The 19,611-nt window shown below is 35.1% G+C and overlaps 1 protein-coding gene across 1 annotated transcript in view; it reads right to left on the reverse strand.

The window, feature by feature from the left end:
* Positions 1 to 19,611, reverse strand: part of TLL1 (tolloid like 1) — a 281,506-nt gene that overhangs the window by 74,920 nt on the left and 186,975 nt on the right. Inside the window, exons 10-13 of the mRNA XM_044681682.1 lie at positions 15,817 to 15,919; positions 13,339 to 13,455; positions 11,200 to 11,345; positions 1,137 to 1,332 (exon numbers count right to left, since the gene is read on the reverse strand). Coding sequence (XP_044537617.1) covers positions 1,137 to 1,332; positions 11,200 to 11,345; positions 13,339 to 13,455; positions 15,817 to 15,919 — 562 coding nt within the window. The remainder of the gene's footprint in view (positions 1 to 1,136; positions 1,333 to 11,199; positions 11,346 to 13,338; positions 13,456 to 15,816; positions 15,920 to 19,611) is intronic.

Here is a 19,611-nt window from a genome sequence, read left to right on the forward strand (position 1 = left end):
GCTTTATTTATTAATTGAATATGGAATGTGCTCTACAAAACATTGACAACATTTCCATTTTTCTCCTGAAGTTGTAATTACCAAAGAAAATTTCATATGAAAGAGTATTTAATAATCTACAAATAGATGAAGGTACTGAGGCAAGTAAAGAAAATAGAGGAGATCTAAACATTGTCCTTTGGAAAAAAACAACATATTTTCTGAGTCTTTTAAAATTCCTATTAGTATAAATGTGAAGAGAAAAAAACTGAATGAAAAATTTTCCTTTACTCGGAATACCATTGAAATCAGAAATCAATTGAAGACTGATATTTATTAAACACAGACTTTATGCTTTTCAAAAGTAAAAAGTGCTCCATTTTTAAAAGTCAGTCTAACAATTAAAATTAAATTACTATTAAAATTAAAAGCTAAATTACTAAATGAATAATATTTTATCTTCATTTTGGAGAATAAATTCTGGCTAATTTTACTTTGGGGGGGATGAGTTTTTAAAATAAATTAATAAATACAGGTTTCCCCCAAATAGAATGAATATACATGTAAACTTATAATAGTACATAGTAACATAGTATTATAAAATAGCATATAATATATTAAAATAATGCATTATAATGTAATAATATCATTTTGGTTAGGATAAAGTAATAAAATATTTTAAAGCATAAAATCAGAAAGTTGCTGATTTTGGAAATAAATTGACATTTAACTATATAATTTAAAATTAATTCTTGAGAGAATTATTTTCCAGAAATAAAATTGCTAAAATATCCTGTTAAAGGATAGTGTGTATTAATTAAATATTGTGACAAGACAGTCCTCTATCTGAAGTGGTTTAAGATATGGTCCTGCCATAACACAGGGAATGTCTGGGGGTGAGAAGACTCCCTTCTTAAGGTTATTAGGATTTCTCCAAGTAAAAAAAAGAATAACAATACATGTTATATTTTTGCTATGAAGACATAGAGGAGAACATTTAATCAACGTTATGATTCATCCCAAGTTTTGAACACTGAGAAGTACTGGCCATTCAGTAATCTAACTGCTCCTTAATTCAAAGTGAAATATCAAATTACCCTTCTTGAAACAAAAAAGAAAAGAAAATTTTACCATCTAGAAATAGTCTTATTGTGTACCTTTAAAAAAGTTAGCAGCAAACCCAGCTTTGTTAACAGTTCCATCTGAAACAAACTTCATCCACAGGGTATTAGAAGTCGACCTGATATCTTCTGGTTTATCATAACCACAAAAACGACCAATCAAAGGACTATTTTCACTGGACCCATCTCGAATTTCCAGGTAGTCATAAGCACAGCTGTCATGTCTTTCGATCTGCAACAGGGAAAGTTGGTGCTATCACTTTTTGCAAATGTAGCGACCATTCCTTGAGAATAGAGTTTCTATGATAATGACAATTCAAAAATAATTCTCAATGTCACAGTAATATAAGTAGCCATATATGCTAATGGATACATATATGAGCATAAAAATGATGTACGTCCATATGTATGGATATGTATATCTTTTTATTCCACTCTGCTCACAGTGTTAATAAGGATTATATATGGTCTTAAAATAATTTATGGATATACAGAATTCCTTTCTACTTTGCAAACAGAAAAATGATCTCCAATCCACTGCTCCTTAATTGATAGGCAAATCAAAGAGTCAAGCATATTTCAATGGTTTCTCAACAGAAAAAAATACACAGATGTAGTTATATATTCTCATATAAAACAACATTTTTTTTGCTTTATGTATGAAAATGGAGTTGGAAATGATAGCCATGATATGAAATTTACTTCGAGTGGTGAAAAGACCCAGGGTCACAACTAACTTATTTAAAATATTATAAATGGCTCAAAAACAGTGTTATAATGATTAGCTTTATTTCTTTAACAAAGCCATTCTTCTATTCCAGAAAATGTTGGAAAAAACCTCCTAAACCAGCAGAATTTTATGCAATCCACCTACTTCTGGAAGGAAAGTCCTGATAATATGGAATTACACTCTCTTAAGGCTATGAAACACTTTACTGTTAATTGGCTTAGTTATAATTGAACGAGTGTATTATGTGACCACCACTAGCCTTCTAATGTCTGTAGTTAACAAGGCTTCAACTTAGACTAATTTTATTTTTTTTCCTACAGGTCAGAGAAACTTGATTTCTTTTACAGAAGAAAATGCAAATATCAGATCAAAACTCTTAACCAATGAAGTTTTGTGGAACTTTATAAGTTCAGAACATTTGAAAAAAAACAACTTGGCCACAGATTCCCATTCCCTACTACTCTTTCTTTTGGTGACAAATTTTGGCTAAATGAAACAAAAACAAAAAAAAATGAACTGGGAATTATTGGATGCTTTAAAGACTGGGCTTTTATGATCATGCACTAGTGTCTTTTTTCCCCTGTGTATTCGGAAAGAAAATATCATTTACTGCAATAATTTAAAGAGTTGACAATCTTTATATAATTAAATCTGGAAATTATCTGGTATAACTAATGCTAAACCATGCATAATCATGAGCAGATAGAGGAAACAATAAACATTTGTATAGTGTCCACTATGTGCTAGGAGCTATGCTAAGTATTTTTTATAAATATTATTAACTCATTTGATCCTAACAACAGCCCTGCAAAATAGATGCTGTTACTGTCCTCATTTACATTTCACGTTACATTTTACTTTGAAGAAATTGAGACAAACTGAGGTTAAATTAGAGTCAAAGGCTAGCTTTGAACTCAAATCTTCCTGACTCCAGACCCAAGGCTTTATCTACTATATTACCTGATGGCTCTGCAGCAAGAAACAAATTTTATTATTCTCACTGTATAATACAATATTTTATAGATTCTCTGTTATAAAATGTACATCACAATGTCTTAGTTATATTAACTTGACACTCGCACAAACAAGGAGTAGAAGTTTCAATGAAAGATCATTTCACTATTCAGAAACAGACGAAGTGCTTATTCAATGATTGATGATTATTGACAGGGATGGCGAGGTGGTACAGTGAATAAAGGACCAGATCTGAAGTCAGGAAGACCAATCTTCTTGAGTTCAAATCAAACACTTACTATCTATGTGAGTCTAAGCAAGTCACTTAACCCTGTTTGCCTCAGTTTCCTCATCTATAAAATGAGATTGAGAAGGAAAAGTCAAATCACTATAGTATCTTTGCCAAGAAAACCCTACATGGGGTCATGTAGAATCAGGCATGATCAACAATGACTGAACAGCAGCCAAAAGTAACATAACGAGTAGTTAGGTTTAAACATTTGGGTGCAGCAAAAAAAAAAAAAAAAAAAAAAAAAAAAAAAAAGAAAAGAAAAAAGAAGAAAAAAGTAGACGGAGTACGATGATCTTATGCTAATAACTTCAAGCTCAATCTGATGAAGAAAAAATAAAAAAGAATAAAGCGGCCAAGGAATTTATAGAAAAGTCTCTCCTTATCTCAATTTGATTTCTAGTTCCTGAATAAACCAGAAAGAAGTAACCAAACATACACAGTTACGCATCTCATCAATATTTTTCAATAGTGATAGTGTTGATTTCTTACACTTACTAAGGTGTTCAAAGGGGACAAACCACTTTGGGCCTTGTATCTTAAATCAACAATAATAAATTCAGAATAATAGATTAAAAATAGGAAATTCCGCATTGCATTTAGTGAAGAGTTAAGGAGGGCAAACTTCTAATATGATTTTTAAAAGACTCCTAAGTCTCTACCTGTTAAAAGCATACATTAAAATGTTTAAAAATACAAAAAAAAATAACCCAGTTGAGCAAAATTTCTGCCAAAGAATGCAGTTGCCTGTCAAAGGGCTACCTTAGAAGATAGTGTTGTTAGTTAGCAGGGGAAGAGTTTCCTGAAAAGCTGTAAAATTACAGATTTAAGGCTACGTCATACACTCTAGAAAGAGAAGGAAGCCTTACTGTAGAAGCCAAAAACCTGTTAGATAAATCTGATTTAAAAGCCAAAGATCACTGGAGGAAAGTTATCTATATGCTTAGCTACCATGGAAAGTTTCTTTCATAGATCCAGTCAATAAAGGAAATCACTATCTTGATTTTGAAGATAGGACCCAGCAGTCTACTAGAACAACTCAGACGGCAGGAAAAAATGGTGTTAGCTGGATGAGATTAGAAATGTTTATTAAGTGCTATAAACACATACGCTACCAGAGAGATGATGACATCTAGGAAGCCAAGCAAGCTGGATCTTCTTTTATTAAGTATCATATAGCAAGAAGAGGAAAGCTTTTTTGTTTGCAATCATAAACAATAAAATGAGGCTTTGATGCTTCTGGCCAAAAATAAATTGAGTGTAAGACCTTACTCTGTTCTTTATTCATTTTTTTTCAAAACATTTATCTGCTATCTTAGAATCAATAATAAGTTTTGGTTCCAAGGCAGAAGAGCAGTAAGGACTGGCCAATGGAGGTTGTGACTTACCCAGGGTCACACAGCTAAGAATTGACTGAGGCCAGATATGTACACAGGATCTCCAGGTTCTGCTTTTGGCTCACAATCCATTGAGCCATCCAGCTAGCCCCCTGCCCTTTACTAATTGTGTAGCCTTTGGCATAACAGATGATGTCAATAATAATATTAGATTTCAACAAATCCTTTAAAATTTGCATCACATACATTATATTTTCTTTGCCAAGACATTGTAAAAAAAAGAGGTTAAGGATGGGGACTGGACATTAAATTTTACTGGGAAGTCTGTGGCTTTTCACGTATTTAAAATGTTTGTTTAATGATCTGAAAGAATGAATCAATAAATGAAACAAAAGATGAGTTGCAGACCAAGAGAAACCAAGGACAAAAATACCAGCCTAACCAGTTAGCATTTCTTTCTCCTGAGGTTTTAATTAATTTTACAGGTGTATTTTTCTTCACAGAATCAACTCATTCGCGGAAAATTATGTATAAATCAAATAAACAATTCAGAGGCGTTTCAATTTCACATCTGATTGATTTTCCATAGTCAGTGGCTCTTAGCCCTTGACATTTAAATCCCTCCTTCCATCCTCCTGATATTCAGCCTCTCAAGTAGTTAATGATCTGTAAACCAGCAGTCTTGCCAAGTTTATCCAGAATTCAGTGTAATCCAGGAAGACATACCTACAGAAATCTTTGTTGAGTGTCTGAATGAATAATTAACATCCAAACCCAGATTCATATCCAGATCTCATAATTTTTAGTCCAATGTGCATTTTTATCAACTTATGCTATACTTTCAGTAAAGAATATTCATTTTACATTGGGAACAGTCAAGCCCTGTTTTATCTGACATCTATAATAGAATAAATTACAGAATATATAAATTGTTGCTTAGCACTCTTTACAGAGCTGATCTTAATCATACACATTTATACAAGTGAATATATTCTGGAGAGAAGACCCAACAGACTACTGGAAGAATAACTCAAGGCTGCAGGGTGACATGGTGTTAGCTGGCCAAGAGGCAGATGTTATTAAGTGTTATAAACACACATACACAGAGACGCGGGTGCTTCTACGGGGTGATGACAAAGTAGCAAAGCAAACGAGATGCTACATGCTCGCATGTATTGCTGCATAAGAAAATCTTCTAAGAGAAGTAAAGAGAATTTTCACAAAAGTGTATCACAGAACTACAAATGACATTTTGAAAACGCTACAGTATATTTTAGGCCTTTAGAACTCAAAAGCTAGCTGAGTAGTTGCTACTCAATCTATAGACCATGTATCATTTGTGCATTGTTTAGTAAACATCTATTATAGGCCAGGCACTGTGCTGGGTGTTGGGAACACAAAAACAAAATCGATACAGTCGTTGCCCTCAAAGCTCATGCAATCAAGAACTAGGGCTAAGATGTATATAAATAACCATAATATTATAAGATGCTTAAGTGCAGAGGATAAGCAAAATAGCTGGTGAAATGAGAGATTTAAGTAGGAAGGAATAGCTACCCAGGTGGGGAGAAGCAGGGAAAGAGAGGAAAAGGGAAGAGATCAGGGAAGGCATCATGCGTGGAAATATGTCAGAAAATAGAGACAAGGTGGCAACCCACGCCAAGCAAAAATCCCTGGTTTGAGATGACATTTTTACATTAATGACACAGGATTAAGGCACGAGACCTTTCTTAAAGAAACAAATGTTAACTTTCCACAAGAGCAGTGTAACCAGAACCATCATTCAGAAACCCAGTGAATGGTCTTCCCTAGAGTGTATCATCTATTCATAAAATAAAGTCAAAAAGAATGAATTGTTTTCAGCATCTATCTAAGTGCCTGGACCTGTCCTCCACAATGACTATTCTTAAGTTAACAGGAAATGTTTAAAAGACTGAAAAGGAGCATTTCTAATTAGACAATAGCCCAAGCATTACAGGCTCTGTATCCTGGTCCAGGATGCTTTGCCACAGTAATGACACTTAAGGCTATCAGATGCCTCCTATAATTATAAGCAGAACATTCCAAAAAAGAGAAAGGATAGAAGCATTCTTTAACAATCAACTCCTCTTTAGTAGGACAAACTTAAACACACTTGAATTAACATGTGTATAAAGAGAAGGAATTCCAATTCAAACATATGTAATCCCTGTGTTTATTTCACTTTTTTGCTTTATTTACATTTCTTTGAAGTTGCTGCTATAAACATTTCCTGTCTCCCAAGCTTTCCCTTCTGCTTTAAGTGCTGAAAGTTTTTTGTTTTTTTTTTTAATAAGTAGTGACACAATTTTTTAAACTTATTTTTTTCTTCTTTTTCCTTCTTTCTTTTTGTTTTATTTGATCAAAATTGTTGTGGAGAAAACTTCACTAACAAAGAAAACTTCTGGTGTGAAGATTCCTTTTGCCAATGAAGACTGAAAATTGATCTGAATCTAATAAAGTTGCCTGGCATTCTGAAAAAGTTCAGGTTACATAGTAGATGTCATGGTCAGCTTTTCCTGACTGAAGCCAGCTATCTGGAGTCTTCCGTGTTCTGACTCGGCATTTTTCAAATTAGGAGGGTTCTTTGGTTTTTCAATAAATCTAATGACATATTTTAAGGATAAAGAACAAATTCACTAATTTTTTAAACAAAGTTTTACTAATAACTTTGCACAGGAAAAATATGATTGAAAACTTTTGCACACAATCATCAGGAATTTATGCATAGAATAATGGCCAAAAGGGGAAAAGCTCTGCCCTGTGTGGCAGTTATTTCACTTTCCTAGGTCCCCAAAGGCTCAGCAACACCTGAAATTCCTGCAATAGTGATAAAGACTTTCATTCCACAATTATGTTTTCCTTTGTCAAATGTTTGTTTATATTATAGCAATTTCAGGAGAAGTGATTGATTTGCCAATAATTATCAACCTAATCTGACAGTTACTTGCAGGGCCAGTTAATAGAGAATATGGAACCTGAAATCAAGAAGACATCTTCTTGAGTTCAGATCTTGCCTCAGGCACTTTCTAGCTATGTTACCCTGGGCAAGTCACTTACTTAACCTTGTTTGCCTCAGTTTCTTCTTCTGTAAAATGAACTAGAGAAGGAAATGGCAGACCACTCTATTATCATTGCCAAGAAAAAAAAACCACCAACTGAATGACAAGTTTTATGACAAATAAAAATTTAAATGTGAATTTTGTTTTCTTTTTAATGTTGTCTTCTAATTCTAAGCCTTGTAGTGTCTTTTTATTAAAAAGGTATTCCACAAAATTCCTCCTCCACAGAGCTTTTGCAGTTTGATTGGCAAATAACTAGAAGATTCTTTCACTCTGTCTGTACATGTTTATTATTCCCAAACAGCACCTACAGAATCTCTAATTCCAAGGGTTGAAAGAAATGTCAGTTGCCACTTATTTTAACCAGCCTAAACAAAAATTATCTTTAAAAATACCCTTCAGGTGGTCATTTGCTTGAATGCCTCCAGTGACAGGGAACCAATTACCTTCAATCCCTTTTGTCAATGCTGTCCATTTTTGTATTGCTCTAATTGATAGAGAGTCTTATATAAAACTGAAACTCCAGCTTTGCAGCTTTCATCTATCACTATTAGCTCTGCCAAGAAGAATAAGTTTAATCCGTCTTCCATATAAAAGATCTTCAAATACTGGAAGAGAGGTACTATGTTCCCCTAAATCTAATTTCTTCTTTTTTTTCCTTTTCTCTCTTGCCCTCTCCCCTGTCCCCTTTCTCTTTCCCTCTCTGTCTCTCTGTGACTCTGTTTCTGTCTCTCTGTCTCTCTCTGTCTCTCTCTGTCTCTGTCTCTCTCTGTCTCTCTCTCTCTCTCTGTCTCTCTCTCTGTCTCTCTCTCTGTCTCTCTCTCTCTCTCTCTCTGTCTGTCTGTCTGTCTCTCTCTCTCTCTCACACACACACACACACACACACACACACACACACACACACACAAAGTAGCTAAATACAAAGTTCTTTTTTGTTGTTGTGGGTGAGTGATTGATTTACACCACATAGAAGGAGAGGGACTCCATGGGAGAGAAGTAAGGAAGTACTTCCTCCCTACCACCTCCCCCATCCCCCCAAAATAAGCTTCTTGTGGATAGCAAAATACATCACACTCAAACTGACCAGGTGTTTAATAAAGGCACATTGGAACAGACTAGTTCTCATTTTCCCTCATCTTTGCCTTGACTTCTGGGTTTAAGGAATTTTGATCTATACCTTGTTATAGACCACAGACTTGCTAATTTTTTATTTGACCCAGATTTCTATTTCTACCTTTATTATGGTTCCAACCTATCTCTCCAACTTCAATGGACATTAATCTTCCATCTACACATTGCATTCTTGCCAAATTGACCTTTCCAATGTTCTTCACTCATAAGTCATCATCTCCCATTTTCATGCCTTTCTGCTAGTTGTCCTCCATGCCTGGAATTCATTACTTCTCTGACTAATTGCATTATCTTTTGAACAAAGCTTTTTTCTGATCTCTCTAACTGCTAAATTTCTCCTCTAAAAAATAACATTGTATTTATCTACTTTATATATTCACATATTTATTAAATTTATTTGTTTAAATTAACTATATAATATCTAATAACCAAGCAATCAATATTTATCGAGGACCTACTATGTGTTAGGCACCATACTAAACACTGGAGGTACAAAAAGAAGTAACAGTCTCTGCCCTTAAGGACCTCATGGGGGAATGACAACAAACATATATCCAAAGCAAGACACATTGAGGACAAATAGGGATTAATGAACAGAATGAAGGCATTATCAAGAAGAATAGTTAGAGGTCTGTAGCAAAAGAAGGGATTTTAGATGAGGCATAAAGAAATCTAGGAAGCTGTATTAACTTTTAGTTATATTGCATAGTTTGGTATGTACCACATATATTGCATATATTTGTCTATGTCTCCTCCATTAGAAGGTGAGCTCATTGTGAATTGGTACTGTTGCATTCTAGGTTTCCTTCACTAGCATCTCTCCTGCCTTGCACAGGGTCTGGTATATAGTAGCCATCTACTAAATGCTTATTAATTGACTTTGTGTCTCTCTCAGCTTCACTGCTGATTCACTCTCCATGAGTCTTTGTCTTCCATACCATATAAACTCCTTCACACTGGAAGCTTGCTCCATCCCTACACCACTTCTCAAAGAATCCTATAGATACTCTAGATCCATGTTGGTGAACCTGTGGCATGCATGCCAGAGGGGGGCACTCAGAACCCTCTCTCTGTGGGCACACACACACACATACCTTTGCCCCAGCACAGAGTTCACCAGAATTCACTACTAGAAAACCAGAGGGCCGTGGGGCAGGGCTTCTTCCTTCGTCCCTCTCCAAGCAGTTTGGGTACTTGGTCTCTAAAAGGTTCACTATCACTACCTAGACCCTCAAACCCTGTGGCTGCTCCCTTTTATGGGATGGTTCCTCCTAGAACTTCCAGTTTCAGAGAGGAGGTCCAGGTCAACCACATGTTCATTTCTCTAGAGTTTGCATTGTTCCATCTTGAGTTTTCCAGACTACTCTCTCTACCATAGCAACTTCTCCCCTCATCCTGGAGTGAGGCACCTTCACTCTTACTTAACAAAGGGGTCTGGTTGGTATTAACAGAAGGGAGAACAGAGCTGGTTCACCTGGCCATGGAGGAAGCTATCTTGACTGAGGTCTTTACAGAGAAGTCAATTTGTTTACATACTTAGTCAAGTGCCCTTCACTATCTATTTTTCGGAAGTTTTTCACATGCCTCATTCTCAATTCTAACACTTTAATCAAGATTTGAATTATATGCTAGGAATTTTTTTCAAGGTAGAATCTAACATTTTATTTAGATTTTCACTAAAACTTTGGAATTGAGAACCATACATACATAATATATGCATAGTCTTTCCCAATAGAATGCAAGATTCTTGAGGGTAAGCATTGTCTTTCTTTATGCTTGTTTTTCTATTCCACTCTATTTCTCTTATAGTGCCTGCTGCCTAGTAAGCACTCAATACATATTTGTTGACTGGCTCCAACTGATCACTTGGTTTACTTAGTTGACAAAAAAATCTTGTACTCCTGGAGCCCCTAGATGCCACCTTGAACTCCTGACTAATCAAATTTTGGTTTACAGCTCTCCTCTTCACTGGAAATTGTTTATTTGTTGACTTTCTGGCCCTGGAATTGAACCTATGTACAATCCTCTTGGGTCCTGGCTCATTATGACTCTCATGATTGTTGTCCATTATTTTTTGACAAAACACTCTTTGATGATGATGATAATGAAAATGGATCCTGGGCAAGTAAAATTTCAATTTTCTAATTAAGAAATCTTTGTTTAATACCAAGCACCATAAAGAAATGGAATTTAAAAAAAACATTTAGCAAAATACAGGTTCCCCACTCTAATAGAAGGTTTTCAAAAAGTGAGAGTAACTATTTAGTGGTGCCCTCAAAGAGCCTTGTGGAACAGGATTATGCATTTGTTAAGGAAAACCACTGTCAATTCTTAAAACATTCCTATTCAAGCAGCACAGATAAAATAAATTCACTTTAATCTCCTTGAAGAATTCTGCAACAGGAAGAGAACAGAAACTACCTTTTAACTCGCTATGCTACATTTTATAGACAAGTCTTTACTTCTTTACTGGTTTAATGGATAAGTCCTTGTACTTCCCAGTTTAATAAGGGTGCTCTTAAATGCCATAGCTGTGTTCTGAGTAGGCGGGTTGCTAAGGTCAGTTAGAAGACTTTACCTCAAATGCCTGAAAGGTTAATCCAACATTGTAGTTCTCTGAAGCTATTATTTTCCACACACATTCTTTCATGGGTCTGTAGTCATCAGGATAATTAGGGGACTGGATCTGGCCTTCGTTTTTATGGATCTCACCACCACAGATTGCTGATAAAAGCAAAGAATACAATCTTAGTAATGTTTAATCCTGAAAACTCATTTTTACTTAGATCTAAATTGATATTTTGGAAAAGTTCCTGGAGATGAGTACATCAAATTATAATAATACAGAGAGACAACTAAGAGTGCTATAAATATTTAGCTCTTCACAAGCTGGCCCAACCTATCCAACCAGGTGTATTCCCTGCTACTTCCCTTCATGCACTTTTTAGTTTCACCTTTTCTTTCTGTTCTTCGTATAAGCTATGTTTCCTCTGTCTCTGCCTTTGCTTCATCTGTTCCCGATATCTGCAATACATTCCTTCCTCACCTCTTTCTTTAAGAATCATTAGCCTTTTTCAAAGTTAAACTAAAGCTCTACCCCTTGAAAGCAGAAGTATTTCTTGCTCCCTCAGCTGCTACTGCTTCCACCGAAACAAAATAATTTTGAGCACGTGTGTAAGTGTAAAGATACATTCAGACATATGTATGTGTGTACATTTAAACATTTTGTATATACTTAATGGTGCTCATTCAGATTCTCTCCATAACATTTCACGTTCTTTGGGGAGAGAGATTGTTTCTGATTTATCTCTATCTCCAGCCATTGGTATAGGCCCCAAGGTACCAAACTCTGCCCCTAGAGGTCTGTAAACAGCCCACACAGGTCCCAAGGTTGGCAGAAACCAGATTAAAATGTAATCAGGATATGTTAAACAAAATAAATGAAAATACAATGAAAATAATGTTAATTTGTGGTTTTCTAAGTTAATATGTCACCAGCAGAGATCTGGTTCTATTTGAATTTGATACCATTGGTATAGGAAACTCAAAAGGGAAATTCTTCAGAGCAATGGAAATCAATAACTCTTCTGCAACTTATAGTATCACAGACTTGTCTGGGGCATTGAAATATTTGGAGACTTCTACAGTTACCCAATCACAAAAACTCAGAGGCAGGATTTAAACCCAAGTCTCCTGACCGTAAAACCAGCTGAACTCCTCTATTCATCATACCATACTCTGTCTGTAGCAACCCCTTTTAATCATCTTAAAATATGTTTATGATTTGGGACGAAAAGGTTGAAAAAAGGATATTTTATAAATTTAGTATCTAAGAATATTTCCTGTGATCTCTGAACTCTTCTTCATGCTGTATCGAACCCAAGTAACACAGAAGAAATGTAATCTTTATAGCAAACACTGAGTCTCTGGCAAGAAACTTATGGTCATTTGATAAACATCTGTAGACTATAACCAGGCAATTCACTGTTCAGTGACTAATCTTTAAAACAAAAGGGCCTCCACTTACATAAAAGTTTTAAGGGAAAAAATAAAACTGCTAACTCTCTTCTGAATTACTTAAACTACTGTGGTAGCAAAAGCAAAACCAGATTCACTTTAAATAGAAAAGGAAGGTTTTTATTCTTCCCCTGGCAAGAGAAAGACCGTTTTTCAAAGCCAGGAAATGTAGTACCAGTTTATTGTTTCAAAAAGTATGGAACAATGCATTTCTGAAACCCCTTCCATTATTTAAACAAAGCATCCCCAAGACATGTCCAAGATTCTTTTTTTTTCCCTCCAGCATTTCCTATAAGAGATAGAAGGTCACACTAGAGGAATCAGCAAACAGATCCAACCAAACCAGACTAAAGGAAAATAGCAATTTCCTTATATTTTGCTAACACCGCAGAGGGATTCTGATGTGTGAGAACTGAAATAAATGCCATTTCAGAAGTGCTATGTCATTTGGGGAAATTTTCCAGACGGATTCACATTCGTTTTTAAGGTCACTGATATTAGAAAGGCAATCCCTTACATTACTTCATTCTTATCATTTTAAAATGTTAGAGTCTTTTATACTGTCTTTCCTGGCTCTAGGATTGGATCTTGATTTCAAAAGCTTTGCTAGCACAGTGGGCAAAAAAAAAAAAAAAAAAAGACATTTATTAGCAGGTTCATGCAAAGGATGAAGTCATCTCTAAGACTCCTTATGACTTGCCTTCATAAACAGCTGCCAAACCTTTTCCTACCCAATTACTGCTGCTTCGAAACTCAATCCACATCCTGCTGTCAGTAGATGTGAGGACTTCAGGCAATTTGTCACCACAGAATCTACCTAAAAGAAACAAGAGTCAATGGGGGACTGTTGATTTGTGGACTTCTGCTCAGAGTCTTCAACTTTTTTTACTCATACTTCACTAAGTTGATGAACTGTTTTTAATCATGTCTACTAAGAATAAAGAACAAGAATTACATATATTGTGATCCAGGACAACTCTGAGGGACTTATGAGAAAGAATGCTATCCACAGCTAGAGAAAGAACTGTGGGAGTAGAAAGCCAGAAGAAATCACAAGATTTATCACGTTTTTATGGATATATGATTTGGGGGTTTGGTTTTAAAAGATGGTTCTATTACAAAAATGAATAACATGGAAATGAGTTTTGAGTGATAATATATGTATAAAACCCAATGTAAATGCTTGTCAATTTCAGGAGGGGGAGGGAAAAGGTGAGGAAGCAACAAGAATCATGTAACATGAGAAAAAATTGAATTAAAAAAAGAAGTATATCCATTGCAAAGGCAAACCATTTTCAATTATCATGCAAAGTCCTAAATTTATATCATTGCCATGTATCAAAAATTTAATCATTTCAAAAATCACTTTATAGTAGTTTATTTTCCTCTAAAGTCTTAAGTCATGTTTTGTCAAGAGAAATCAAGAAAAACATCTTATTATTGGTATGGATGGTAGATGAGGAGGAAGGAAAGGGAGAGAGAAGATTGGTAAATCACTTCTCTGGGTAGGTAATTGCTAGGTTCCCTAAAGATGTAATAACATCTTTGGAAAAAGTAACTTTCCTTATGCAGGTAATCACTTTACTTTCAGCATGATGATTTCCTTGTCCTAATTTGCCTTATCCTTCATTATTAGGCTCTTTTCTTTTTTTATTATTAAATGTTTTAAAAATCCCTAAACAAGGGGGCAGCTGGGTAGCTCAGTGGATTGAGAACCAGGCCTAGAGACGGGAGGTCCTGGGTTCAAATCCGGCCTCAGACGCTTCCCAGCTGTGTGACCCTGGGCAAGTCACTTGACCCCCATTGCCTACCCTTACCAATCTTCCACCTATGAGTCAATACACAGAAATTAGGGGTTTAAAAAAATTTAAAAAAATCCCTAAACAACTTCCTTGTATATCTGTTGTTTTCCCCAAAGATGGTACCATTTTCATATGGCAGCATTACACAAAACTCAGTCACACAGAAAAAAAAATCAAAATAGTGCAGTATAATGGGCAGACAGCTAACTTCTGATTTGGGAAGATGTAGGTTCAAGTTGTGCTTATGACACTTACTAATGTCTAATCTCCTTTGAGGTCATTTAATATCCCTGTGGCCCAGGCAACTCTTAAGACCATAAATTGGAGTGCAGATGCTGGTTTGCTCTGGTTGAGTGAGTTCCCATGCCAATGTAAATCACAGGTCTAGATCCCCTCCTCCAAAATAAAAAATAAAATAAATTTGGGAACATGCAACTGAGTACGTTCTTTCATTTAAAAAAAAAGGAAAGTAAGATCTCTTAAAACTCTTGGCACACAATAGCTGCAAACAAACTCACAATTGCTCTCTCTTACATTGAACCGGAGACAACTGTAAGACAGCTTACTTCATGCAAGTTAATGGTGTGGTCTGTGGTCTAAAAGTTGGCAATGGAAAGAGCTTCATTTGAGCCAAATGAGGACAACACCAGGTAGTACAAATTGGAAATGTTTGATCTCCGCTTCCAATAATTCATGGAGGCACTAAATTAAGAATGTTAACATTTAAGATAGTGATTTAACCCAGTAATCCACTCATGAAATTTGTGCCTCATAGTGATTAACTGGCAAAGAACCCACTAACCCAGTTCTCTCATCAAAACTATGATGGGTGTTGGTTTAAAGACAGAAAGACAGACAGACGGACACACACACACACACACACACACACACACAGAGTCCTTTCAAGAAGTAGTTACTGTATGGACAGCTAGGTAACACAAAGGATAGAGCCTCAGGTCTAGAATCTAGAGGACCTGAATTCAAATCTAGTCTCAAAAACATCCTAACTGTGTGACCCTGGGTAAGTCACTTAACCCCTATAGCCTAGCCTTTACTGATCTTCTGATTTAGAATTGATATTAAGACAGAAGGTAAGGATTTAAAGAAATAAAAAATGAAATAGTTCCTGTAGCATCAAGAATTGTGGAGCTCTCCTGGTTTGGCATGCTCATCCTTAAGCATCTGCTTTATAACTTATTGTTCCATGGAGAAGAAAATCTGTTAAAATATATTTCCTGAGCATTTGCACTTTGAAAGAAAGAAAGAAAAAATGCTACCGATCCAAAATACAACAGTTGTGCCTCAATATAATATAATATATTATGAGTTAATTTTATTCAGGACAGGAAGTAATGATAGACCACTCAGTCTCTTACCTAGCAAAGGTGATTTTCTCCAGTATCCATCTCGGACTTCAATGTAATCATACCAGCACAAACTACTCTTGTAGAGGTCCATTGTGGTAAAGTTTAAGACAATCTGAAAAAAAAAAAGGAACTGTAGTCATATATCAGTTCAATATTTAAATGAAAATGACCTCTTTTCCTTACCTAACAGATGAGTCTAGCTATAAGAACTCACCAGCAATGCTTTTCTTTTTTAAAAATACTTCATCTTCCTTCTTAGAATCAATATCAGGTATTGGTTCTAAGGGAGAAAAGTGGTAAGGAACAGGCAATTGAGGGGTTTAAGTGACTTGCCCAGGGTCACACAGCTAGGAAAGGTCTGAGACTACATTTGAACCCAAGAACTCCTGTCTGGTTCTCAATCCACTGAAACATCTAGCTGTTCCAGCAACAATGTTTTTTAATCGTTTTGGTTTCTTGGTGTACTAGCAATGCTACTTGACAATCAACACCTCACACCAAAGTTCAAATTAACTAGTTGTAGTTCTAGATAAACTCCCTCTCCAGGTTTTTTCTTCAAGAGATGTCTAAGTGAATACCTATAGAGTCATTGGGAAGAAATAGTAAAATCTGGATTGTTTGACTTTGCTATTAGGATCTCTCCCTCTAAATTCAAGATGAAAAGTTGCCCTATATTATATTTTGTGGCAGAAGTCTTTCCAGATTAAATTCTGAAGTGTCCTCTGATTTGGATCCAATTCTGTCTTTTATATCTATAAATTAGATTCACAAGGTAACATTAACTAGCATTAACTCAACAACATTTTCAAAGATGATACTTATTTGCCATACAACAGAGAAAAAAACATATTGTCCAATCATTTATTTTTTTGTAATGGTTCACTCCAAAGTCAGCTTTAAAACCATCTGAGAAACTATAATCAAATCAACATGTTATATATTATCCAACTCATTTTTAAACATTACATAATTTATATACTTATAAACAGTATGAGCATTCAATTTGAAATTTTGTATTATTTTTCAATTACTGCACCATTCCTGGTTCTTTTTGTAGATGCCAAAGCAAGAAACTGCTGAGAGTCCTCTTACAGTAACTTACAATAATATTCAAAGGGAGATTTTTTTCTTTGCCGTAAGTGATAAATATCACATCTGTTTCTAAGGATTAAAATGTTGTCAATATGAAAAAATAACTTGAATCACTTTACCATAAAAACATTTATTACTCAAGACTGTTAAAGGATTTTCTTCCATAAAAATCCCAATTGAAGTATCTATACATATATATGTACATATAAAATTATGGAATCTTACAATTAAAAATACATAATTTCTTGTTTAGACTATCTGAATAATTTAATCTTAATTAATGATATAATAAATAATAATAAAATAATTAATCTCCAATCTTTCAAAATGAGAATTTCACAGGTATCACATTTCAGTTAATTAGTAAGAGAAAGTAGAGGTCCTAACTAAAGGAGGCAAATTTGATCTAATAGGTATCACTGATATATAGTGGGATAAAATTCATGACTAAAATTATGGCACTGAATTAGTACATTGTATTGAAAAGAAAAAAGATAGATAAAAATAGGAATAGGTAACCAGTGGAAATGCGCCTCGGCTATGGGGGTAGGGCCTTGGGGGGGGGGGGTTGAAGAGGAAAGTAAGAACATGAATCATGTAACCATGGAAAATTTTTCTGAAAAGTAAAATAAAAAAAAAATAGGAATAGGTAGCATTGTGTATTAAGAAGGTCTATCCCTGTTATGAAATCCAAGAATTAGAAAGAGGAAATACAACAAAGTATTTAAATAAAAACAATAGAGATACAAGTAATTATTTCATCATGGTATAGAAACACCCAGACAAAAGAAGAAATAAATGGGATTAGGGAGGGCTGAAAAATCACTCAAGGAAAAGGAAAGAAGCAATCATAGAAAAAGGAATAGAAATCTTGATAGAGTTGAGTTCCACTTCAGATCTGACATATACTAGCTATGTGAACCATTAATCAAAGGTTAATGACTAAATTAACCATTTAATCTTCAAAATTCTAGTCAGCTCTCTAGGTTGCAAAGAAGTTATTGAGCTGCATTGATAAAGGGAGTTTCCTTACCTTGGAGGACCCAACAACAATTACGTCAGAATTCCAGTCTCTTTAGCTAAGAATAAAGCCTTACATTTAGGTTTTAAAAGGGTGACTTCGTCAAATATAAAATGGTGTGGATTATGGTTAGAACTCCATTTATTGAAAAATACACGTTCAATATAAATCAACACTATGTTTGGCTGACTCAACAGTCAACAAATGTAAAGGATGTTAAAGTGAATTGAGAAGCAATGGTTTTAGAAATAAGAGGCTGACATTCCCACTGTATTCTATCATGCTCAACTCACATCTCAAGTTCTAGATTCAATTCTGATCTTTTTCAGAAAACAAGCAATAAGATGAAGGGACTCAAGTCAATGTCCACTGAAGATCAATTCAAGGAAGTAGAGTTGTTTACTTTGGAGAAGAGAAGACTCAGCCTTGTAGGGATGGGGACAAGGGGACACAGGCAGATGTATTAGGTGAGCAGGAAGGAGATAGAGTGTGGAAATGTTAGCTATTTTTAAGTTTTAGAAGTACTATCATATGGAAGAGTGTGAAAGCATTTCAGTTGATGGAGTGTCAGTCCTGGGGTCAGGAGGACTTGAATGTAAATTAAGCCTCAAATATTTAAAGAGCCATGTGAGCCTGGGCAAGTCACTTAGCCTCTCTCTGCCTCAGTTTCTTCCATTAGCAAGAGGGGGATAATAATAGCACCCACCTCCTACAATTGTTTTGATCAAATTAGATGAACTATGTAAAGTCTTTGTAAATTTTAAGTTGACCTATAAATGCTATGAATACTATTGAACAATAAATGAGACTTGTTCTCTTTGGTGCCAAAAGGTAGAACTAGGAACAATAAGTAGAATGTGCAAAAGCAAATTAGGGAGATAGTAGATTTTTCCTCACTGGACGTAAAAGAAGAGTGAAATACTACTCGTCTATGTTGCAATGACCATTCTTTTAGGCGATAAGTCAGATTGGAGGCTCAGTTCCTTTCCAGCTTGGAAATTTTGTGTTTTACAAATGGTACTTAAAGCTCAACTACTGGCAGATCTAAAAACAAAAAGCTCTTTTTGGATAGTAAATGGCCGTGTGGACTTTGAGACTATAAGTAGGAGCCTCCTTTAGGCAGATAGGTGGTACAGTAAAGTGGATGCCAGACTTGGAGTTAGGAAAACCCAAGTTCAAATTCAGCCTCAAGTGTGACTCAGAGCAAGTAGCTTAACCTCTGCCAGCCTCAGTTTCCTCAAGGGTAAAATGAGGATAGGATCTACCTCCAAAGATGCTCAAAGATTAAATAAAATAATATTTTTAAAATACTTAGCACAGTGCCTAGTACATAACAGGTGATGAATAATTGCATGATTATTCCTTCCTTCCTTTCTTGATGTCATCCTTATACTGCAACACAAGTAATATTTTTAACTAATTAATTTCTTCTCTGAAGATTTCAAAGAAATTAACAAAAACATCTCTAATAGAGTAAGCTTTTCATCAGAAAAGGAAAAGTGGAGTACTCCTAAATTTAGCACATCTCTGTTTCTAAGACAGCACTAAGATGAACTATCAAGAATTAGAACATGAGGACAGTTGGTATTTTATACAACTTGTTATTTACAGTTCAAATTTCTCAAGTGACAGATTTTGTAAGGTCCTATCTTAGAAAGTGAAATTTCTTAACATTTTCAATTCCTAGTTCA

The sequence above is a fragment of the Gracilinanus agilis genome, chromosome 6 (genome assembly GCF_016433145.1).
Source record: "Gracilinanus agilis isolate LMUSP501 chromosome 6, AgileGrace, whole genome shotgun sequence".
Lineage (NCBI taxonomy): Eukaryota > Metazoa > Chordata > Mammalia > Didelphimorphia > Didelphidae > Gracilinanus > Gracilinanus agilis.